This window comes from Conger conger, chromosome 3 (genome assembly GCF_963514075.1).
Source record: "Conger conger chromosome 3, fConCon1.1, whole genome shotgun sequence".
NCBI lineage: Eukaryota > Metazoa > Chordata > Actinopteri > Anguilliformes > Congridae > Conger > Conger conger.
This window is the reverse complement of record NC_083762.1, coordinates 70,437,924-70,463,205: the sequence shown is the minus strand read 5'-3', so window position 1 is coordinate 70,463,205 and position 25,282 is coordinate 70,437,924. Positions and strand designations below refer to the sequence as shown.

Here is a 25,282-nt window from a genome sequence, read left to right as displayed (position 1 = left end):
ATTTACACGATCTGCTTTCCATATAAAATGTAAGGATAATTAAACGAGTTTCAAAATACCTTTGAAAGTTTAATTTTGCCTCCAATGATATTCCTCATTGAGGAATATAAGGCAGCTCCATTATTTTGCAAATACAAACTCTTGCTTCTACAGAGAAAAAAAAATAATGCTTCACATCTTAGGTTGGTTGAGGGCTTGCTTGCCTGTCTAGTTAAATATGCATGCCAATGGCTTCGTCATGATGGTAACCCTTGACAACACAGCGATTTCTATTGTGAACCAGGGTAACATAGATTGACGTTCCCTCAGAAGCTCGCAAACTCCAGTGGTTGCAGAAGGGATTGCAATCTGATTTATATATGGATATATGTACCTCCTCTGGCGCCAAAAAGAACATTTCCCAATTGAAGTCCATTCAAAACAACGATATTAGCCCTGGCAAAATTATGCTATTTTGGTCAGTACTTTTAAACTAATATTTCATCCCATTCATGCCCAACGTCTGCCAGACGGAATGTTGTCGGTTCTAGGTTTGTCGAAGTGTCCCTGAGCCAGACACCTAAGCAAGACACCTAACCCAATTGCTCCTGACGGGCTGGTTGGTGCCTTAGATGGCATCCAATCGCCGTTCGTAAATGAGAAGCATCAATTGTACAGCGCTTTGGATAAAGGCGCGATATAAATGCGGACCATTTACCATTCATTCCTATTTGTCCCTTCACGTTTAGGCACGCAGTGCGCATGCTCTGGTGCCAATATACCCCAGTGCACAAGCTCTGGCGTCAAAAAAAGCCCCATAGTCAAACATGGCAGCCTCCAAAAACTGGCTTCATGCGCCATTGAGCAGCTCTCATAGGAATCAATGGAACCGGTAAGCGGAAGCTGACTCCAGGTCTTACATATCTTGATGATTGTAGACCAATTGAAAGAAGAGTTTCAGGTGGTGCGCACTCCCCTAAACTGGGACTGGGGGGAGCTCATACAATTCTGTAAACTCAACATGGCGGATCAATAACAAACGTCTTGTGTGTTATTCGACATTTGGTGACATTACTGTAAGTCTATGCTGTTCTGTCGTTGTTAATGCACATTTCATAACATCCATAGAATACTCTACGTTGTTTTATTATGCAAAAGCAACCCTGTAGCAAAGTGCAACTGAAATACCGTTAGCTTGATTGCTACTTAGCTAGCAATCTAACTTAGCTATCCAGCAATGGTTGGCTCGCTAACGTTTGTTAAAAAATTTTTTTTTTAAACTAGCTAGCTTGCTAGTTTGCCGCGTTAGCTTATTTGCTAACCCTACACGAAATAATACGTTACATTAGAACAAGTTAATGTCTCATTTTAGTGATTTGTATTATGACTTCTACAATCGGGAATTGTTTGAACTTTCGTAGCGCAGTATCTATTGCTAGCACGTTAGCTACACCGCTATCTTGCCTAGCCCAAGCTAGCTAACGTTAGGCTAAGTTGCATCGACGAGATTGCTGGACAATCAACTGCTTGCTATTTTGTGCTAGCTAAAGTAATATACCTAGCTAGCTAGTATGACTCATCTGTATATTTTGTTGGCTATATTAGCTACCTAGCTAAGTTGCAAATACTTTGTTATATAACTTAAGGCTACATAATGTTGCTAATCGGTGGGGAACTATTAGGAGGACCTGGTTGATAAATTGCCGTAAGCAAACTATAACAATGTTATCTGCCAGTTTAATGGTAGTTAACTAGTGCTAAAGATGCATTTCTAACTTAAACGTTATGTGATTGGCAAGCTGGTGTTGTCTGTATGCCACGAGTGGAATATAATGGTTGCCTTAACAGCAACTGAAACAACAATCTAGCTAACGTTAGCTAGCTACCTACTGCTTTTTGTTAGGCCCGTATCAGTAGCTAGACAGCTATTGCCTATACATAAATGCCGAATCTAATTTGTTACTACCGTTCGTTTTCATGCATACTTAGCTAATACACCATGCAACGTATCAAGAGTCAATGCATTTCGGTATGAAGGGATTATAGTTTATATGAAAGTAACAGAATGCCTTCCACGCGAACTCGTTCCACGTGTTAGCTACGCCCCCATTCATTGCTAGATTCCTACATATACAGTAACTTGTATTCAAACAAAACCACACGGCGAGCAATGGCAAGTCACAAAATTGTTTACTAAAGCTTTTTTTAAAATAAGATGTTTTCATTTGGCAGTGGGAACATGGCAGACAAAAAAGGGAAACACATTGGTACTAAGAGGACACTAACCAAGAAAGAACAAGAGGAGCTGAAGAAAAAGGTAAATTTAGAGACCAGTCATAGTTTAACTTAGCGCCCCTAGTCTGAAATAGTGCTTTTACATCAAGTCTACTTTCTAGAGATTTAGTTAAGGGCTGTTTAATTTCAAACAAGGCTGACGCACTTCAAGGCACATTTGCTCATGTGTTGCTCCATGCAGCCCAGTATTTTCTACTGCTTTAGTGCTGCGGATTTTCAATTGCACGCTGCTCACTTCACCTGCAGCTCCCTGGAGAAACTAATGGTATGACGATGAATAGACACTGTTCGAGCTCTGCTGTTCCCTTTTACTGTTATTTGGTTCTAACTTCAGTGGAAATAGAAGGTCAAGACTCTGTACAAGAGGCTGACATTTTGGAAGCTACTTGCAGTGAAACAAAGCGGCTGGGGCAAAGACAAAAACGTTGCTTCGCCCGACATCACATCTGCTGTTTAGCTTCTGTTCTAATATTTCTGTACTTATATAGGACCTTTCCACATTGTAGAGACACCACCCAGTAATAAGCCCTCAAGGCAGAAACATTTATGCAGTACTATTTAAATTCATTGCCTGATCATACAAGACCCAGGGCTGAGAACTAGTAGGTAATACAGAATACATAAATAGGAAGCGCTCTATAGACCGGCAAGTGTAAAGGCCATGCACCAACCCTTGGGGGACTCCTTGCATTAATGGTGCTTAAGGTTTTTTTTTGGGATTTCCCGGGTGACACAAAGTATTGCCTACTCTAGAAGAATGACCTGAAGCAGCTGAGATCAGTGGCTGGAATGTTTAGCCCTGCTGTGAGGCTATAAGCGGAAGTGCATGTTCTGCCTGGATGGGGAGAGTGCAGGTCAGGTCAGGGGGCCTTTTTCATACATCCAGTCCCTTGCACAGTGCTGAATGGATAGATTGCCTTTCAATATTTGATATTAATGAAAATAAATGTAGCATAATCATATTCACTTCGCAAATTTTCAGCCTGATAATTCGCCTGTAAGCCATTGATTGGCTGGCTTTTTGCTTGCTTATTTGTTTTCCAGTTCATTAGCAATGTGAAGTCAACGGAGGTTAACCAAACTGAGATTTTTGTGTACTGTTGTTACACCGCTACGGGTTACCCATTAAGCCCAGTCTGGATTTTTCTCAAATTAATCTCATGTTTTTTATTATTATTCTTTTTTTAAAGTTTATAAATCAAGTCATAAATCTTGTTCTATTTATGTGAGGTGTTTCTATCTAGCGAGGTGCTTAATTTAAACCAGTTGTCTCCAACCCTGGTCCTCCAACTACTCAGTCGGCTGGTTTTTGTTTTCACCTTAAAATAATCTGCACCCTGTTGAGACCCAGGTTACCAGGTGACGTGAGTTACCTGCTTTAATTGATGAATTGAGTGCTGAGTAACAACAGCACCCAGCACACCCTGTAGCTCTCCAGGGTTAGGGTTGGAGACCACTGATGTAAACACACCCATGGCCCCTCTCTGGTCCAACAGAATGGTGTGGTCGAACAAGCACAGTCAGTAGGGACTTGTTGATGAGCCTTATCAGGTATGTCTGGGTACTGTGTCTACCTCATAGCAGACTGAGAGGGCTTGGTGGTTGTTGGGTGCATTTGAGACTAGACATAATTCTTACTTCCAGTTAAATTTGAATGCATTGAATTGCATATTTATAAACGCATGTTTTGGTCAAATTAAACTGCAAGTGAGTTTAGGCCAGTTTATGTCCCTGGGGAGTTTCTTCTCTGAGATTTCACACACAGTAAAAATGCCAATCCAAATCAAGCAGTCAAAAGAACTGGATGTGAAAGTGAAGTTTTCAGGATTGTCATCTATCCTAGTGAATTAATACTCATCCCTGGCGTAAATCTTGCAGTGAAAACACTACAACAGTTAGACACTTCAAAAACATCCAGGACAATTGTACAAATGACTATAATCCTCGTAAATACGGCACCCCTTTTGTAACCCTCACAGTGAGATTATGTTCAACTGCAAGTGTGCAGTTCAGATGTGGGTCTTCAATTATTGGCTGGTCCTAGCTGTACATTTGTAATAAAAAGACAAATCCCATAAAAAGGAATGCAGCCAAGGAATTTCCTTCAATGAATTTAGCACCAGAGCAGAAATAGCAGGAATATTTCCCGTTTAATCATCAAAGACTAGGACATATTTTTAATTTGTTTCATGCTGAGACAAGTGTTTTTCTGCCTGGGAGAGTTCTGCAACAATGTTAATCCATGGACTGGAGAAAAGTGTGGAGTTAAGGTTAAGCTGATGGAGGGGAGAGGGATATAGTTACTTTTTGTGTATGGGGGGGGGGGGGGGGGTGTGAGAGAAACATGGTAATGAGGAGATGCCTTTAAAAAAAAATCATTTACAAGCATAATTTCGTTCCGTATTATTTTTGTATCCTCCAGTCGCCTTATTTCAGAGAAAAGTATTGGTCCCGTTTATTTGATTTTAACACGTACACCTTTGTATGTTATAAATAAAGTTTCAATTTGAAGGATGTGACTGGCGGCGTTACCATGTACTCGGTGACATCAGCTCAAGAGGTAAGAGCCATCATCTCATTGGCTCAGGCAATAAGAGCAGTCGTCTCATTGGCTCAGGCAGTAAGAGCCGCCGTCTGGCAGCCGGAGGGTTGCCGGTTCGATCCCGCCCTGGGTCTGTCGAAGTGTCCCCTGCGCAAGACGTCTCACTCCGAAACACTTCTGACGAGCTGGTTGATGCCTCGCATTGCAGCCAATCGCCGGCTGGTCTGAATGGGTGAATAGGAAGCATCAATTGTAGAGTGCTTTGGATAAAGGCGCTATATAAATGCCAACCGTTTACTTCCATTCTCCCCGTTCCACCGCACACTAGTATGTTCTATGGCTCTGATTTCAGAAAGGTGTGTCTTCCCGTTGTACTTTATTGAACCACTCTTTTTATCCAGTTTTTCACCCTCATGGTATTGTAATTGTGTTTGTGCAGATAGGCTATCCACATAGAAAAGTGGTCATTCATACACGTTCACTTTTCCACAATAAGATCGTTTATGCGCAATGTAATGCATGAAATTATATAGAATGTTTACAAAATTACGGATATGGACTGTACGCACATTTGTGTTTTTAAATGTAAGCTGTCATGTGTTTTATGGACTTTGCCTTATTGGGGAAGGCATTGCGCGGTAGTAAGCTGGGCGCTCAGATGCTGTGTGGGCACTCTGGCCATTCCAGACAGGCGAGTGACTCGCAAGGCTCCTTGAGTGAAAGTCACATTGACCCCAAGTGGCCTAAGATATATAAAGCTCTTGCCTGCTTCTTGGTATGGCTCTATATGTGGTGCATTCTTTTGCAAATAAATTTCATCAAGAGGTCTGTATAATCCACTGCTTTAGGCGGTTTGACTACTATCTTCATAATGGGTCACTCTTTTACAGATAGGAAAATAGAAACCAGTAGTAATTTGCTCATGGTTTTATAACTAGCATATTGTATTCTTTGTATTGTACATTTAGATTGGTTAATTTTGTGCCCTGTATTTTCTGCACATTTGGTTTTGTTGCCTTTCAGTTGGAGGACGACTGCTGTAAATGCGCATATCATCGTAATTGGCTTCGATTCCGCAGTGATTCATTTGATTTAAAAAAAAATATATATATATATATATATATATATATATATATATATATATATATAAAAAGCTACCTGTGAGTGGTTACATAATGGAGTTCTTCTGAATTATTGCATTCTACTGCACTGAAACTAGGTGCTCAGTAATTCAGTGTGGATGTGCTGTCTCATTTTTAGGGTCAGTTCCTGTCATCTTCTGATTGCAGTTTGCACATATTCCACCGGTTCCAATGGCCGGCCCAGTGCCCCTTAAACCCAGACCCTGTACCAGTGTCCCACACAAATGGTTAACCTCCATATACAGGCCATTCCACGGTGGAGTTCCTGCTACACTAGGTATTAGCTTCTCAGTGGACAGATTTGTTGTATTTTTATAGATTTGGCCCTTATGTAGTTTTAAAGTGAGTCGTGAACACTTGGCCAGGACCTTATCTCATACTGGCATCAAAGTCCGTCTCCCAGTCTCATTCATTTTATTTATGCATCTATGTTCCACTAAACTGTTACTATGGGCTCCACCAGGGAGTCCTTGCTTATTAACAAATTATGTTTTATAGCTAGAATATACATGCCGTTTTGGCATCATTGTTAAAGAGAACAGTTTATACTTCCAGATTTCTGTCTTCATAACTAATGTAAAAAGATGGCCACACACACACGCATGCATGAATTTACAGGAACGCAAAGCCTTACACATATAAAGAAACCACATACGTTCTATTTCTCTACTGTGGCGTACATACTGTAAATCTAAGGGAAACCAACCTGCAACAAACAAACTGCAAAAAAAGTAGGGCTAACACACTTTGCACAAATGCACAGTACATGCAAATGAAACCTACCAAGTGCATGTGCGCTTGTGTCTGGTGAGTGACAAATCCAGCCACCACACACGGCTGGTGCTTGCTTTAATATTCAAATCAGGTTCTAAGGTACAATACGTCATATCGGACTTCTAACGGTCGAGAGAGGAATAGCAGCAACAAACGCCTTCAAACCATGCTGACGTTGAAACGCCATTGGCTGTGGCAGTTAAAACCAATTTTCAGCCAATGAGCTTGAATTATTGTACACTTATGCAAGGTTTTGGTACAGAGTGTCGGGCCGTCAACTGTGTATTTTGAAACCGGAATTTAAGGACTATAAACAGGCAGAGGGTGAGTCGGATGTCAGTGAGCCTTTTTCAACGATAGGAAGGGATTTACAATGGTCTTGTAACAATGTTTTAACACAAAAATCTTACCTGTTGTACCTTTAACACAATCCAATTTCCATTTACTACTTTAAACTCAATGGCACTGCGCCAGGAGTCAGCCTGTCGTGTGGCCGATGGTTTTCCCCTTGCAGCCGTAGTCGCACAAAGCCCTTAGCGATAGGATGCTGTTAGTGGCTAATGAGCCAGTTGTGGAGACATTGAAGGGACGTTGCTGCACAATTAACTGTTGGGGTGTTGTGTTGGTGTTCTTACACATTCTAGTGTGATGGAATGAAGTAGTAATTCCTTTTAGTAGGCTTCTTATGTTTAATATGATGTTTGATGATAGGATCCCCAAACTTACAGGCAATATTAATAAATGGGGAACATTTGTACTGCAAATTAATAATGCAACAAATGGCATTATTAATTTTATGCCATTTAATAACTGAGCACACCCTTCGTTGTGGCATAATGAGGCATTTGGCATTTAAATAATCATGGCAGAATTTAGTCCTTGTATGAGTAGTTTCAGGCAGCAAATTCTTTTCAGTTTAGTTGGTGAATATTGTGCCATTATGGTCAAATGTAATGCATGTTCAGTCCTGGTTGTGGTGCTGGTACTTTTTAGAGCGTTACTGAACCTAATTTCCTTCAGTAAGTATCCAAAATTTTACAAAATACTATTTCGGTATGCGCCCTTGGATAAGTGAGTATGTTAGAGCAGTAAAGTTAATGTAATATTAAAACCTCAAGTGTCCAATTTGTATGTTTTTAACAGGAAGAAGAGAAAGCGGCGGAGGTTTTTGAAGAGTTTTTAGCGTCTTTCGACGGCAATGAGAAAAGTGGCGTGAAGACGTTTGTGCGAGGGGGGATTGTGAACGCCACTAAAGGTCAGGTCCGCCATTGAGTCGGTGGATTGGGATTTAAAAAAATCTTTCTGCAGCGGTCTTGTTCAGTGGCCTTGTTGTTTCTCCTCCATTACAGAGGAAGAAGCTGCCGAGGTGAAGAAGAGCAAAGTCTACCGGCCAGCCACCAAATTTTCAGCGCCGCCTCAGAATGCAATATCAACGCCCACGTCGGAAAGGAAATCTGTACGTGGGCCTGGCGAGCTTTCGCCGAAAGCCTGACGCTCCGTGAACGTCGGAGCCACTTCTCCTGCGCCGTAAAGCGGCCCTGTGTTCCTGACGCAAATGTGCTTTCTGCTGTGCAGGTCGCTAAGAAGAAGACCGAAGAGAAGAAGAAGAGCAACCTCGAACTGTTTAAAGAGGAACTAAAGCAGTAAGTTTCATTTGAGCAGAGTCGGGTTGGGGGCGGGGCTCGGGGGGGGGGGGGGGGGGGGGGGAATGGCTGGGTTCTGTCCTACAATGGGGGCAAATGTGCCTGTTGGCTGTGTTTTTTAGGATACAGGAGGAACGGGAGGAGAGGTACAAACGGAAGAAAAACGACCCCGGGGGCTTCACAGACCTGGACCTCCCCCCATCGCGGCGTTCACGTAAGCCTCCGAAATTCTTTTAGCAGCAAGGTCCCGGGTCTGAATCCTGGCCTTGTCCTTCTCCCCTGTGTCTGTGTGGGCTTCCTCCCATAGTCATGCAGGTTAGGCGACTTGGTGTGACGATCGTGTGAGTGTGCCCTGCGATTGGATGTGGTGTATTTCTGACTCTCGCCCAGTGCATGCTGGGATTGGCTCCTGACCAGGAGGACGCGGGTTAGATGATGGGTGGATGGATGGATGGATGGTGAAGATAAACGGGCTTTATTTGTAATGTTGTCACGGCATAAACGTGCGTAACGAATGAATGGCGTTTTTGGAGCACGCTCATTGCGGCTGTTTTCTGAGCCTCTTCTGAATGGCGCAGTATAGTGATGTAGCCCCTGCATGTTAGCGATGCCTGTGTTTCATCACTGGTGCTGTGGAGCAGAATAAGCACTTGGCTTGTGAGCTGCCTCAGGTTTTTACTCTGCTCCTTGCATCAAAATCACTGCATTTCCGATAATTGCATGTAACATTTTTCATTTTTTATTTTTTGTTTTTAGAGCATTCAGCCATTTTAATTCCACCGCCTTTACTTATCCCTGTCGAGTACATGCCCTGTTTGCGTGCATCTCTCCACAGAAATGCAGAAATAGAGCAGGTATCCAGGATTAACTGTTGACTGTTACTGCACATCTGTGCACAGTGGGCAGCCTGTAGGCTAGTGGCTAAGGTTGGTGGCCACAATAAAATTTCTGCAGCTGTTGGGCCCTTGAGCAAGGACCTTAACCCCACATTGGTCCAGGGGGGTATTGGCCCCTGCTTGGCCTTATCAACTGTAAGTTGTGTTGGACATAAGAATTGGCTAAATAACTGATGTAATGTTATGTCATGGCCATACAGAATGTATTACTAATGTTTTATATTGTTAATGGACTATGCAAACGTTCAGATTTTTGCTTGTGTGTGTACTGCATGATGGGAAAAAGGTATTTTTGGAGGTGATCACAAAACAATTTTTTCAAGATACTATACTGCACCAAATGTTGACTTTGAATATTCGGCTGTGTTACAGTCGTTTATTATATGAACAGAAATAAATGTGAAATCTAGTGTAAAGATTTGTAAATTTTCTCTTGCCTCTTCCAGTGTTCGATGATGACCCTGGGATGCCCACTACTACCAACCTCTATATTGGATGCATTAACCCAAAGGTAAGAGAGATGTGAGCAGTGCGCCGTCCGTGCCAAGATATTTCCATTGAGACAGACTGACTGACGAGTGCGTTTAATGGGAGCAAGTCGGGATAGCGCGTTCCTTCAGGTGACTGCTCCGTTGACTTATTTAACCTCTGCTGACACATTGTGCTTTAATCTCGCTGTGAAACAAAAGCCGTATCTAACATGCTGAGACAGGACCAGTTTGTAGGGCTTTGGAACAGGGTGCACGCGGTGTGTAGATGGAACACTGCCGGGAGGGGGGGGCAGAAATTCGGATCCGCGTTTGGATCTCGCACGGTACCGCCCAGCTAACACAAAAATTTTTCTCAATGTTACTGTGCCTTACCGATGTTGTAACGGCGCCTCTACATGGCAGCGCCATTCTTAGAACTTTTTGGGCTTGGGTGTCATGGTGGAACAGGGGCGTCAAACTCCAGTCCTGGAGGGCCGCAGTGTCTGTTGGTTTTTGGTGCGTTTCAGCACGAGAGATACATTTCATTGTCTTTCATTGACTACCCTTGTTCTCAGGGCCTTAATTGGCTGCTGATTGAAAGGAAACCGCAAGTAGCTGCAGACACTGCGGCCCTCCGGGACTGGAGTTTGACACCCCTGTGGTAGAAGGTGCTAAAATGGCGTTGCTGTACATTGTTCCGTCCAGATGAACGAGGAAATGCTCTGTAAGGAGTTTGGGAAGTACGGGCCTCTGGCCAGCGTGAAGATCATGTGGCCGCGGACGGACGACGAGCGCACCAGGGTCACCAACCGCGGCTTCGTGGCGTTCATGACCCGGAAAGACGCGGAAAGGGCCCTGGCGGCACTCGACGGTACGCAAACCCCATCCGCCGCCACGCCATACACTCCTTAATCAGGCTCACTGTGTCTGCATTAGACCTCCACGCCATACACTCCTGAGTCAGGCTCACTGTGTCTGCATTAGACCTCCACACCATACACTCCTGTGTCAGTCAATATTAGCCTGTGGACACTGCAGCCCTCAGGACGTGGAGTAGAGCTGAAACACACCAGGCTTGTTTTACTGCAGCGTTAATGTCATTTTAGCGTTCTTTATACACTCAGTGACCACCTTATTCGTTAGACCTGTACACCAGTTTGTTGATGCAAGTATTGAATGTCAAAAATGGATGTGGCAGCAACTAAATGCATAAGAGCATGCAGATGTGGTCAAGAGGTTCAGCTGTTTTTCAGACAGTGTCAGAATCAGGAAGAATGTGATCTAAGTGACTGATCGTGCAATGATTGGTGGTGCCAGACAGGGTGGTTTGAGCATCTCAGAAATGGCAGATTGTTTCGAGATATTTACAAATTTACATATTGGCTTTGTTTTTTTTGTGCGCCTTGATACTACCCAATAGGCTACCGCAGCAGTAGCTGTTCCAATAAGTCAAAAAAATATATAAGTCTAGTAAGTAAAGTGCTCACTGAGTGTGTATAGCACAGGTAATTTGGTGACGTTGTGGTCAGCTGCATGGAAGCCTGTTGTCGTTGCAGGTAAAACGGTTATGGGTTTCGAAATGAAGCTGGGCTGGGGCAAAGCGGTTCGTATCCCGCCCCAGCCGCTGTACACGCCCATAGGCGTGCTCAAAACGTCCACCCCCCCTCCGCCGTCGGGCCTTCCCTTCAACGCCCAGCCTCGGGAGAGGTTCCGAAACGACTTCACCAAGCCCCTGAACCGGTCCAAGGAGGAGTTTGAAAAGGTAACGTACCGATTTCACAGGAAAGGGCTCTCTGGTTCACTGAGCTCTCTCTTTGTTTGATCAGTTTTTAGTTCTGTCTCAGGAGGGTAGTGGAGCAATCGTAGAGATATGATGTAGTATCTGTTATTGGAACCATCAGTTACTTCACTGTGTTTTTAAACATTTCATGAAAATTTTACTTGTTGGGGGGCTATTATAACTACTGATTCGAAATGACATAGTTTTTTTTTCCCCAAAATGAGTGTATTTAATTAGTCGATAAATTTCACGATTATATAATGACTGTTACTACAATTCTGATAGTTTACAATGCTGTATATGTAAATACTCCTGTAAATTACACCTGTAAATACTCACTTTCTTTATATCTTCACTATTTGGTTTGACTTCACGTACAGACTCTGTCCGAAGCCGTAGTCAAAGTGGTTATCCCGACCGAAAGGTACACTCTCTATCCATTCTTACTACTACTGCTACTACGACTGACCCACCCTTGTTGCAGCTCAGCTTTAGAGGACAGAAGTGTTTGGGTTACATGTGTAAAGAGAAGCGCCCCAGTCCTACGAGCAATGTCACACAAATGGTGCCGATAAAGAAACCATTTTACGTGTCTAACATTCCTGGGAAGCTTTAGTTGACTTCATCCCTTACCTCACATTGCTTTGAGCCAATCACAAATTTAGGTATACACACTTCATTGTTTGTGCGCCTTGATACTACCCAAGAGTACGGCGAGTTGTACGCATTTAAAAGTCCGTTTTGAAACCCACCCTTGCTCAGAGAATTGGGGGCTTCTCTAATATTGAGGGCCCAGTTTTCTTCCAGAAAGGCCTTTTGCTTCAGTTGTGCTTAAGAGTGAGAGGCGGCGCAAGGCGCACCTCTCGCCCAGTTGGGCCTTGCTCTTAGACTCTGAGGAAGAGTGCCAGGCCCGCATGTCCAGAAAGGGCTTATGCAGAAGAGGTTTATGCTGTAGCAGGTGGATGATTGCGGGTACAATAGAGCCCATTTGGTTGACAATGTTTTGTTTGCTAAAAACACCCACCACTGGACTGGTTCATGCCTGTACAGTTTGAGCAGGGAAAAAGATACACATTTTTATGTTGGGGTTGCTTTGAGTGTCACGCCTCACTCTTGGGCCGGATGTGTTCTTTTGGGAGGTGGGGAGTTGGGGCGGGCGAGGGGGGGTTGGCGGGTATGGCTCAAACAGCCAGTTAATGCGGGCCCCTATTTAAGTTCAGACTCAAGCCTGTAGTAGCTGATAGTAGTAATAATGCCCTTCTCTACAGAAGCAGTAGTATTTCTATGGCCCATCCATAAGTGAAGTTTGTCTGGGAAGGGAAATGAGGGTTGGTGGTCTTCACTGTTTAGCCATTGGGTGGTGTAGACACGCTGCATGGCCTCCTGTTGCCCCCCCCCCCCCCCCCCCCCCGTTGATCTCTGCTGTTAAGAGAAAGGCTGTGGTCTCCGCTTCCAGCAGAGACGTGTGTTTCCCTGTACATGCTGTGTACGCCTCCCTGGGGCAGTGAGGGTAGATGGGGTGTGAGGAGGCCTGTGGGCTCGGCTCGGCGGAGGCCCCCGGAGGGTAACGTCTCCCGCTTCTTCCGCAGAAACCTTTTAGGGCTCATCCACAGGATGATAGAGTTTGTGGTGCGTGAGGGGCCCATGTTCGAAGCCATCATCATGAGCAACGAGAAGAACAATCCCGACTTCAGGTGAGGGCAGGGTTTTTTTTTTTTTCTAGAAAGCTCCGGCGGTTATTTTGCTCTTCGTATTTATGCTTGTCCTATTTCAAACGCCTGCCACTCACTACTACTTTTTTCTTTTCTTTTTTCTTCTTCCTGAAATGGTGTTAGGTTCCTGTTTGATAACAAGAGTCAAGCGCACGTTTACTACCGGTGGAAACTGTACTCCATTCTGCAGGTACCTGCTGTTTTCTTCTGTCTCCGTCGAATGGTTCCAGCTTTACTCCCTTTGCTTTCATACATTGGGCATTGTAACCGTTTACATGGGCCTGAGGTGAAGGTGTGGTTGAGTATGGGAGAATAAACAGTGTGGTTGGCATTGTATCCACAAACACAAAGGAAGGCTACGCTAAGTTATGAAGTCCTCCTGCGTCACACTAGCGGCAACACACACTAGCGGCAACACGCACAGCTACAAAGTCCTCCAGCGTAAGGCTTGCTGTATCTCACAAAGATATGGTGTCCTCCAGCTAGTGCTAACATGCTAGGTTATGAAGTCCTCCAGCATCATGCTAGTGCTAACATGCTAAGTTATGAAGTCCTCCAGCATCATGCTAGTGCTAACATGCTAAGTTATGAAGTCCTCCAGCATCATGCTAGTGCTAACATGCTAAGTTATGAAGTCCTCCAGCATCGTGCTAGTGCTAACATGCTAAGTTATGAAGTCCTCCAGCGTCACACTCGTGCTAACATCCTAAGTTATGAAGTCCTCCAGCGTCAGGATAGCAACAGCGGTAACCCCAGCAACCTCTGCCTCCCTCTTGTGCCAGGGCGAATCGCCCAACGAGTGGAGGACTTCAGACTTTAGAATGTTCCGGGGGGGCTCCATCTGGCGGCCGCCCCTGCTGAACCCCTACCTGCACGGGGCTGAGGACAGCCGGGAGGAGGAAGAGGAGGAGGAGGAAGAGCTGAAGAAAGGGCAGCTGAAGGCAGAGTAAGCGCCTGTCAGAGGTTGTGTGTGTCTGTATACGGTAATGTGTGTGTGTGTGTGTGTGTGTGTGTGTGTGTGTACGGTGGCGTGTGTGAGTGCGCGCGAGATGGAAACCCAACAGTCAGTTTGAAGTGTCCGCATTTGTGTAACTAGTGTGGTTTCACATAAGGAACTGATGGGTAGCGGTAGTAATAGTGAGGTCAACTAGTGATGCTGCAAGTCGGAAACAGATTTGTGTGTGCGTGTGCGCGCACTCCAGGCACAGAGACAGGCTGGAGACCCTCCTGAGGACACTGACGCCGCGGCGGGAGGAGGTTGGCGATGCCATGGTGTTCTGCCTGGAGCGGGCGGAGGCGGCGGAGGAGGTGGTGGGGTGCATCGCAGAGTCTCTGTCCCTCCTGCAGACGCCGCTGCAGAAAAAGGTCCCGGCGCACTCCTTAACTCGCCCCGTCCATTCAAAACAAATGCATAAATACATCTGTACAGCAAGAAAAGCCACCTGTTTTTCTTCCAAGTCCCTATTTTGACAGGTCATGTAGTCCTGCAATGTCAGTGCTCTGATTGGAGGGCTCACTTGATTGTACATTAATCAGTTGTTCATGGGTTCCGTGGAGGCTGGTGCTTTTTGTAGACATTTTGAAAGTAATGCACCTCAAAATGTACTTCCACCTTCCAAAACTAGCCGTATAGTCCCAAATAAAATGCTTTAATCATACATTTATCTTTTGTATTTACAGTGGACAATATTTTAAGTCCCATTCATTAAAAAAGCTGAAAGTGGCAAAAGGTTTGGGGGCGAGTATTATTTTTTAATTTCAAAGTTATGGGTAGCACTAATGTAAGCCATAACACTGTAATGAATCCTAAAACCCTACATTATTTGTTTGAGCTAACCTAAGCATTTGTGTTCTGTTGTATGTCTTCCTGACAGATTGCAAGATTATATTTGGTGTCTGATATCCTGTACAACTCATGTGCCAAAGTTGCAAATGCATCCTACTACCGCAAATAGTACGTTTCCCCCCCCCCCCCTTTTCCTGCAGTACTCTCATTTGTTAATGTGAGAGAGACCCATATGAACTGCAAAAATATGTTTTCTTCCATCAGCTTTGAAACAAAACTGCCCCAGATATTTGGAGACATTAGTGAGGCATATCGGAACGTTCAGGCAAGACTTCAAGCAGAGCAGTTTAAGGTGAGTCACTTCGTTCCTGCACTAATTAGAAACGGTCGTCATCATTGCACTCCATAGGTAGTGTTATGGCAACGTGCGCTCACTCGGTTTTCTCTCTCGGTTCCACGTTTCCAGCAAAAGATCATGTCGTGTTTTCGGGCTTGGGAAGACTGGGCCATCTACCCTGAGTCTTACCTGATCCAGCTGCAGAACATTTTCCTGGGCCTGGTCAGAGCTGGAGAGGAGGTGGTCATGCGGCCAGAGGTAAGCTCCTCCCCCTCACGTGCATGCCACTGTCATGTGGCATTCTGCTTAACCAATCAGAAAGGGTTACTGGTCTGAGACAGTATTGATCTGTGCTGATGGTGATGGTGCGGGGTGTCTGTAGTCTCCAGATCTGGATGGGGCTCCACTGGAGGACGTAGACGGGGTTGATCTGTGCTGATGGTGATGGTGCGGGGTGTCTGTAGTCTCCAGATCTGGATGGGGCTCCACTGGAGGACGTAGACGGGGTTGATCTGTGCTGATGGTGATGGTGCGGGGTGTCTGTAGTCTCCAGATCTGGATGGGGCTCCACTGGAGGACGCAGGCGGGGTTGATCTGTGCTGATGGTGATGGTGCGGGGTGTCTGTAGTCTCCAGATCTGGATGGGGCTCCACTGGAGGACGCAGGCGGGGTTGATCTGTGCTGATGGTGCGGGGTGTCTGTAGTCTCCAGATCTGGATGGGGCTCCACTGGAGGACGTAGACGGGGTTCCCCTGGAGAACGTGGACGGGTCGCCCATGGCCGGCCTCCCCTGGGACCCCGCCTCTCTGGACGGCGTGCCTGTGGACGACATCGACGGCGTTCCCCTCGGCGACGCGCTGGACGATATCGACGGGATGCCCCGTGAGTGCAGCCCTCTCTGCCTCGCACGATCGATTGTCTGACTGACCGACAGCGTTTGTTCTCAGGAGCACGTTCCAGATCCACTTCTAGTGCCCTTCATCTGACCAGGGCTATTAATCATTTCTGTCTTCCCCCAGTGGAGGAAAACTCTGACAAAGACAAGGGTCTTCCTCACACCCGGGTGGCGCTGTCCAAATGGGAGAGAGTGGACGATGCAGACGCCGTACCTCAAGGTATTCATCAGCACCGGCCCTGTCACTCCACGGCTCACTGTCATTTCAACACTGCAACCAAAAAAAAAAAAAGCGGCTTATTTCGAATCCTTTTTTTTTTGCTAAATAAGACAAAAATAGCTAATGAGGTGAAACGGTTTCAAGATCTGCATATGGGGCAAGACGGTTGCACTCATCAAGCAAAAAAATAACTTGGAATAAGCTAATTTTAACTTGGAAAAAAATGTTTTAAAGAAGAAATAAAAAATATTTTTTAGTCTCTTTCAAATATTAAAAACTTGACAGGCTTCTTTTGCAGTGAAAGGGCCCATTACCATTCTTCTGTAAAGTGCCCTTTGGTTTCAATGACAAGTTGAATGAGCTGTTTTTAATCTTTCATCTTGCATGAAAGTTCTGTGGAGCTTGAAACCGAATTAAACTGGTGCTTGTGGAGAGAGTAACGCTAACTTGTATTTGTCAATAGAATATTGAGGCCAAACTGCTTAGCCATAGCATTTAGCCAGGCCTTCAGTGGGTTTGAATATGACAAATGGATCTGTCCTTGTATATAATGAGGCTTTCAGTGCTACAGTAAACTGGAATTAATGAAATCCAGGATGAATGCTTCTGTCTATGTGCAATTCTGAGCAGCGCTCTCTGAAATTACGAGCGGTGTTGTATCAGACTCATTAAAGCTTCCCAACTCATTAAAACTTGCTCTTTCATGTGTTTTGATCTATCAGCAAACACTGAATCAAAATGGGATGCACTTGAAGACCAGGACTCTGAAGACAATGTGAATGCTGGGTAAGGCCCTTGCTCCGTGGGGTAAGGAGGGTTGTTAAAATGGCCTCTGTTGTAGTCCTCCATGTTGAGGTTGTGGCCTCCCTCCACATTGTTAAAATGGCCTCTGTTGTAGTCCTCTCCATGCTGAGGTTGTGGCCTCCCTCCACATTGTTAAAATGGCCTCTGTTGTAGTCCTGCATGCTGAGGTTGTGACCTCTTTCCACATTGTTAAAATGGCCTCTGTTGTAGTCCTCTCCTTGCTGAGGTTGTGACCTCTTTCCACATTGTTAAAATGGCCTCTGTTGTAGTCCTCTCCATGCTGAGGTTGTGGCCTCCCTCCACATTGATAAAATGGCCTCTGTTGTAGTCCTCTCCATGCTGAGGCTGTGGCCTCCCTCCACAGTGTGGAGCCCAAGGAGGGCGAGCGGGAGTCGGAGGAGGACAGCAGTGATGAAGACTCCTCCAGCCCCTCCAAGTTCGACGGCGCCGAGTTCAAAAGCTCGGTGAAAAACTTTGAGCTGTCGGAGAGCAAGAGGATAAAGCTACGGGAGCTGGAGGTTGGTCTCCTTTCACTCATCAGTGACGCGTGGGATCGCTTGAGCTGCCCGTTTATGGTCGTCCAGTATGCCTGTAGTTTCCGCAGGGCAATATGTTTTTATTTAATTTCCTTTGTATCATTTTACACTTACCAAACTTACTCATGTAAATTTTAACTGAATTTCTAGTGAAAATGAACTTCCTGAGTAATGTATTATTATCATTAGCTCTTAAATCGGAGCATATGCTCTGTGGAAATGGCTGCTCATATGGGCTTGTTTCAGAGAATAAAGCTCTTTCAGTTTTTCGCTGCAGAACCGCACGACTTCCCCATATGGACAAGTGAACGAACTTGGTTTCTGTTTCACTGCTCCTGTACACTGGCTTGTTTGTACAAGGTGCAGCCAGAAATGCAAACGGGCAAGGTGCATGTCATCTCCCTCAGTTCGACTGGGCCAGTTACATCAGACATGTTTGGAAGTAAAATGGCTCGCAGGTAGCTCCCCGTGTTTAGGCTGCTGTTCCTTATTTTAACTCCCTAGCTCAGGAGGTAAGAGCAGTCGGAGGGTCACCGGTTCGATTCCCACCCTGGGTGTGTGAAGTGTCCCTGAGCAAGACACCTGACCCCCCCCCCCCCCCCCCCCAATTGCTCCTGACGAGGCGGTTGGTGCCTCACATGGCAGCCAATCGCCGTTGGTGTGTGAACGGGTGATTGAGAAGCATCAACTGTACAGCACTTTGGATGAAAGGCGCTATATAAATGCCAGCTATTTACCATTTACTTGTAACAGTTGAAGGTGATGAAATTCCAAGATGAGCTGGAGTCAGGGAAAAGGCCACGGAAGCTAGGCAAGAGTGTGCAGCAGCAAGTAGAACACTACAGAAACAAGCTCTTACAGAAGGTGAGCTGGTCTTACGCGTGTCGGCATGTCTGTGTGTTTTAGTGTCTATGTATGAATGTTTATCTGGAAAGCCAGCTAGTGCCAACCATCAGCTAATTAGCGAGGTCTAGCTCCTCCTGCAGGTAAATTGAGATTACATGCCAACTGGTTTATGTTTATATTGACCCCTACTTTGTCATTGAAAGTAAGCTCGCTGCACTTCATTAAAATACCAGAAATGCGTTGTTCCAAGAAATGCCCCCCCCCCTAAAAACAATATTTAAAAGCGGCATTTTAATGCATTCAATTTGTAGGGAAAACTACAATGATATTTGAAAAATGTATTGGTACATTAAAATCGGTTCAGCCCAACGTACTAGGCTAAAGGGAATACACAGGCGCAAAGATGGACGTCTGAAACGGCCATATTTGCAGCTGCAGATAGAAGCTGGAACTGAAACGGCGGTAGAGCGGTCGACTTGGGGGCCGCCGCTCTGATGTCAGCGCAGTCAATTCCCACTTCTCCTCCTCAGGAGTTTGACAAGGAAGACCAGGAGAAAAAGGAGAAGTCCACGCCCAAGTCTAAAGAGCGGGCGAAGAAGGAGGAGAGGAAGGAGAAAGTGGAGGAGAGAGGCAAGGGGAAGGACAAGGACCGGAAGAGGGGCAAGGAGCAGAGCCAGGATCGAGAGCGCAACCGGGGGCGCAGCAAAGACGGCGAGGAGGAGAGGGGCCGGGAACGCCCGGACCGATACCGGAGCAGCTCCCCCAACACGTAATGCACCCTGTACCAAACACCCCATTACAGCAGCTCCCCCAACACGTAATGCACCCTGTACCAAACACCCCATTACAGCAGCTCCCCAACACATAATGCACCCTGTACCAAACACCCCATTACAGCAGCTCCCCAACACGTAATACACCCTGTACCAAACACCCCATTACAGCAGCTCCCCCAACACGTAATGCACCCTGTACCAAACACCCAATTACAGCAGCTCCCCCAACACGTAATGCACCCTGTACCAAACACCCCATTACAGCAGCTCCCCCAACACGTAATGCACCCTGTACCAAACACCCCATTACAGCAGCTCCCCAACATGTAATGCACCCTGTACCAAACACCCCATTACAGCATCTCCCCCAACACGTAATGCACCCTGTACCAAACACCCCATTACAGCAGCTCCCCAACGCGTAATGCCATTAGACGGATCTCGTTTCTCAGCTCCCCGTTTGTGTCACAGTCAGGTATTCATCATTCATCGTTCCCCGGGCCCGTGCACTGAAATTTACTGGTGTCCTTTCCCTTGTGTCTAGGTCCAAATCCAAGTCCCCGAAGAAGTCCAAACGGTCCCGGTCACCTTCTCCAAGCAGGCGGTCGTGGAGGTCGAGTTCGCGGTCGCCGCATCGTTCCCACAAAAAGTCGAAGAAGAGCAAACACTGACGGGCCCGCCCCCCCCCCTCCGACAGCGCCCAGCAGGGGTGCACAGACTGCTCTGCCACTGCTCTCTGTCCCATAGTGCCCCTGGAGGGGCCTCGGTAGCCCCCAGTGCTCGGACAGCTTGAGTCATGGTTTGAACATTATTTGTACAGTTTTCTGTGTTTGGTTTTTATTTTTTTGTTTTTTTTTAAACCCCCCTGTTAAAATCAGTCTATTGCAAATATGCTCCTGAAACTTTACAATAAACGACACTCGCTGATGTCACCCTCTATGATCTTGACTCGTATCACATCAGCAATAAAATTATCAAATGTTTCATTTAATCAGACCCACAATCTAATGTTGTGTTCAGAGAGGCATATGAATGTCAGTTGGTTGTGAGATTGTTTATTTATTTCTGAATCAAAATCAAGGCATGTTACAATACATGGCAGGCAAATATTTATTCACCTTTTCTGGTTCAAACACAGGCACAGGACCGCTTGTGCAGGTGGTCCAAAAACACGTGAAGCCTATCTGTGCCCTGAATGTTGAAATGAGTAGAATGCAAATCGAATGAATGCGCCTATACAAGATACCTAAGCCTTTAATACTGGACCTTGGTCATATTACATTTGGGTACACACAAAAACTTTCTTTGTAATTATTATCCCTGCATTTACCCCATCTTGGCATACCCAGTCATATTCATGGGCCCAGCCCTGCTCTGTTGCACCATCCTCTGGCTTTCTGGGGAGAGTGGATGAGCGTATGCGCTACCGCCTGCCTCTTCGCTCCACAGTCCTTTAGCCCAGCTTCACGTGCGCCAGCCCAGCTTCACGTGCGCCGGCCCAGCTTCACGTGCACCAGCCCAGCTTCACGTGCGCCGGCCCAGCTTCACGTGCACCAGCCCAGCTCTCAGGCTCCCGCCCGACTGCAGGAGCTGCTGCGTAATAACGACGTTCATGTCAAATGAGCCGCGCCCTCCTTGGGTGAAGCTACAGCCAATTACGCCTCATCGTCAACAGCGGGACCCAAGAAACATAAGATCATCACGTTATACAGTGGGGAGCAATAATTATTTGATCCCTTGCTGATTTTGTAGGTTTGCCCACTTACAAAGAATGGAACTGTAGAATTTTAATCATGGGTACATTTTAACATTGAGAGACCGAATATCACAAAATAATCCACAATAACATCATATAAATTTTATAAATTTATGGTATTTTTGCATGAAATAAGTATTTGATCCCCTACCAATCAGCAATAATTCTGGCTCCCACAGACCAGTCAGTTTTCCATTAAGAAGCACTCCTAATCTCAACTCATTACCCAAAACACCTGTCAACTCATTACATCGTTATGTAGCTGTATAAAAGACACCTGTCCACACAATCAGATTCCAACATTTCCACCATGGCCAAGACAAAGGAGCTGTCAAAGGACATCAGGGACAAAATTGTAGACCTGCACAAGGCTGGGATGGGCTACAAGAAAATAAGCAAGCAGCTTGGTGAGATGTTAACAACTGTTGGAGCAATTATTAGAAAATGGAAGAAACACAAAGTCACCGCCAATCTCCCTCGGTCTGGGGCGCCACGCAAGATCTTGCCTCATGGGATATCAATGATCATGAGAAAGGTCAGGGATCAGCCCAGTACTACACAGGAGGAGCTTGTTAATGACCTGAAGACAGTTGGGACCACAGTCACGAAGAGAACCATCAGTAACACACTACACCGTGAAGGATTAAAATCCTGCTGCGCGCGCAAGGTTCCTCTGCTGAAGAAGGCACATGTACAGGCCCGTCTGAAGTTTGCCAAAGAACACCTGGATGATCCAGAGGAAGCTTGGGAGAAGGTGATGTGGTCAGATGAGACCAATATAGAGCTATTTGGCATCAACTCAACTCGCCGTGTTTGGAGGAAGAGAAATGCTGAGTACAACCCCAAGAACACCATCCCCACTGTGAAGCATGGAGGTGGAAACCTTATGCTTTGGGGGTGTTTCTCAGCTAAAGGGACAGGATGACTTCACTGTATCGAAGGGAGGATGAATGGGGCCATGTACCAGGAAATTTTGGGCGACAACCTCCTTTCCTCAGTGAGAGCACTGAAAATGGGTCGTGGATGGCTCTTCCAACATGACAATGACCCAAAACATATGGCTAAGGCAACCAAGGAGTGGCTCAAAAAGAAGCATATTAAGGTCCTGGAGTGGTCTAGCCAGTCTCCAGACCTAAATCAGACATTCACGTCACCCCCCTGCTCAGCAACCTCCACTGGCTGCCTGTTATGGCTTGCATCAAATTTAAAACTTTGGTGCTCGCATACCAGGCAGTTACAGGATCAGCCCCTGTATATATTCGATCCCTTATCAAGACCTATACATCAACAAGACCCCTCCGTTCTGCCACTTCGTGCCGTCTGGCGCCTCCCCCTGGCCACACCTGCACTTCACGCTCACGACTGCTGTCTGTCCTGGTCCCACGGTGGTGGAATGACCTCGCGGTGGATGTCAGAATGGTAGAGTCTCTGACCTCCTTCAAGCGCAGTCTGAAGACTCATCTCTTCAGGCTATACCTTTCCCTCCCTAACTCACCACCATGATTAGCCTTAGACTGTAATGGCACTTATGTATAGATTATATAGATATTGTTGTTTTTTATTGGCTGCTGTATTGTTTTATTCAGGGTATTCTAGCTGCCAACTGTGGTATGCTAGTTTGGAAGTTGATTGTACTCCTCAAGGGTTCTGATTATCTGTATGTTTACACTAGGACTCGGAACTGTACGGTCCTCTCAGGTCCTCTTAGCACTCATACTTGTGTTTTATTTGCACTTCATTGTACGTCGCTCTGGATAAGAGCGTCTGCTAAATGCCATGTAATGTAATGTGGATCAAATAATTATTGCTCCCACTGTATATTATTCTTGTTTTCATGATGAATCTGATCCGGCTACTGACAAGAGCCTACGGTCAACGCTAGCCTCTACCTTGCAGACCATTCGCGGTTGCTGTTGCCAATGTGACCGTGGTTGAGTCTTTTGTCCAGAGTGATTGAGATGTATCGACTCCAGCGAGGTGAGACGATGAACCGTCTCTTCTGACTTGGAGGCGAGTGAAATGGATGAGGTTGTAACAACAGTCCAGGGGCTTCACGTCCCAGTCTCACTTACTGTTGCAGTTCCTGGGGAAGTGCTGACCGTGGGGGAACTACAACAGAAGATCAAAGTGCGAATAAAAGGCTAAAGACCTGGGATCTGAAACTGCAGAGCTGCTGGCTTTTGTAGTGTCCTTTCAGTCAGTAGCCAATATGGACCTTGGAAACAAGACAGGGACTCTTCAGCTAGTCGATGACTTAAGCACCTAATGCCACCGTTTTCAGTATCCTAACAAAATCCCAACAATGGAGGGCATCTTACATTTAATGAGTCATAAAAATCTCTGCCATTTCCATCCTAGAAGGGGCCACTACTATGCACATATAGTGTGTGACCCTGTGTCCATAGCCTATGTGAGCCGTGCCTAAAGACTTGTGATGAGAGCATTTCATTTTTTTAAAGATCTTGAGAACTGCACAATCTTGAGTAGAAGTCCTGTAAGCGGATGCTAGGCATAACAACGTGGCCCTCCCAGGTCTTCCTGTGAATTTGGCAAGACACAAATGTGGTTGCAATGTGCCAGTGCAATGTGCTTAATCTTTCTGCAGCATGAATTATTAGAATAGAGCTGTGAATTATTTATCACCGTATGAATTATACATTCATCAGAAATGAACTAACCCATTACACGAGTGGTATGTTGAGAGAAATGATAACCACACAGCACGTAGATTTTTCTAAAACCCAAAAGGTAGACTGAATGAAGAGCAGCGCCCTTGGTGAACGAAGATCAGTCTTTTCTCAAATTAAAGTCATATCTCCGGCAGACTGGCTCTCGGCCTGCTTCCTTTAGGGGATCTGTTTACCAGTGCGGGTGGGAGAAAACCGGAAAGACCCAGGGTGACACCTATACCTAATGGAACAAAAAAAAGAAAACCCCACCATTCCCACTTCTTCCCGACTGGTTCATGTGGGAAAGACAGGTCGGAGGAAAGTGAAAAAGCAGGATGCGAAGAACGGAGAGGATTTGTGGGTGAGGGGGGAGGGCCCAGGACTGGAGACTGAAGAGAATTGGGCTGGGCTGAGTAGCCAGGAGTGATCCGTCTCTCACAGGGGCTGAACAGGCTGCGACTGCCTGCAGAAAGGGGCTGGAGGCCCCAGGCAAACGTCCCCCGGTCCTGGGGCCTGGCAGGCCAAGGCCACATTACTGACCCAGAAAGCTCCATGCTGCTGTCAGGACACGACAATGCTCTACAAAGAAAGGCTGAAAATGTATTAATTTTATGAGTGCTCGTATAATTTACGATGCAAGACTCCCATCTGCAACAGAACGCACAAAACAGCCAAATGTGTGGTGATCACTTTTATTATTGTGTATTTATACATTTTTCTCTCAACGGACTCATCTTCGACCATCAATAACAAGTCTCAGGCACTCAACCCTCAACCGTTACGTCATTGGCGTTTCTTCTACCCGGTATTTACAGCATGTAACAATCTGTTTTAACAAAGTTCAAAATCAGGGCTAAACCCAGCCCTGTTCCTGGCGATCCGCCGTCCTGTAGGTTTTCAGTTCAACCCTCATTTGGCACACATTATTCTAGCAATTAGCCGCTCCACAAGATCCCTAGCCGTTGAACGAGGTGTGCTTTGTTAAGAGTTGGGAGTGAAAACCTAGGGAACAGCAGATCTCCAGGAACAGGGTTGGGCAGCCCTGCTCTAAATAAACCACCAACTCAATGTTGAATGAATATTAAAAACAAATTATCATATTTATATAAAAAAAGGTTCAACATTTTTACAACAAATCTCCGAAAAGAAACACCACTACGACGACTCAAAAAGAGGATGGAGAACCAAACTAAGGGAGGCGGTGTGTAAGATCACGGGGAACGCCCAGTGCGGACTGTGGACAGCTTTTGTGCTGGGAGGCCTCCAGTGTGCAGGACTGATTCCCAACATCTCTGATTGACCTGACTGGCCCTCACCTCTACACCTGTCTAGTAGCGTTTATTAAAAGGACCCCTCCCCCCTTGCGTAATTATATTCATACACAAATATTCGTTAAATATTTGCCTTCTCTCCCCCCCCCCCCC

The 25,282-nt window shown here is 45.8% G+C and overlaps 1 protein-coding gene across 2 annotated transcripts; it reads left to right on the top strand.

The window, feature by feature from the left end:
• Nucleotides 1-918: 918 nt before the first annotated feature.
• Nucleotides 919-20,375, top strand: zgc:163098 (uncharacterized protein LOC100037380 homolog). Of its 2 annotated transcripts, none has more exons than XM_061236008.1 (24): nt 919-1,055; nt 2,212-2,296; nt 7,876-7,987; nt 8,082-8,188; nt 8,308-8,375; nt 8,498-8,589; nt 9,718-9,782; nt 10,447-10,612; nt 11,298-11,503; nt 11,902-11,945; nt 13,111-13,215; nt 13,357-13,423; nt 14,016-14,179; nt 14,436-14,598; nt 15,108-15,187; nt 15,284-15,371; nt 15,486-15,614; nt 16,061-16,238; nt 16,376-16,471; nt 17,194-17,257; nt 17,604-17,793; nt 18,565-18,675; nt 19,188-19,426; nt 19,978-20,375. In XM_061236008.1, the coding sequence occupies exons 2-24, from the start codon at nt 2,219-2,221 to the stop codon at nt 20,102-20,104; spliced, it is 2,739 nt and encodes a 912-aa protein (XP_061091992.1). In that variant the 5' UTR covers nt 919-1,055; nt 2,212-2,218; the 3' UTR covers nt 20,105-20,375. The 2 variants fall into 2 exon arrangements, with proteins under 2 accessions (XP_061091992.1, XP_061091993.1); XM_061236009.1 differs by having other exon boundaries at nt 920-1,055; nt 17,640-17,793.
• Nucleotides 20,376-25,282: the final 4,907 nt, after the last annotated feature.

Coding starts and splice junctions, on each gene's coding strand:
- zgc:163098 (XM_061236008.1), top strand. CDS start 2,219: ATGGCAGACAAAAAAGGGAAACACATTGGTACTAAGAGGACACTAACC. Junction 10,613..11,297: donor GGCCCTGGCGGCACTCGACG/GTACGCAAACCC, acceptor TTGTCGTTGCAG/GTAAAACGGTTATGGGTTTC. Junction 18,676..19,187: donor GAAACAAGCTCTTACAGAAG/GTGAGCTGGTCT, acceptor TCTCCTCCTCAG/GAGTTTGACAAGGAAGACCA.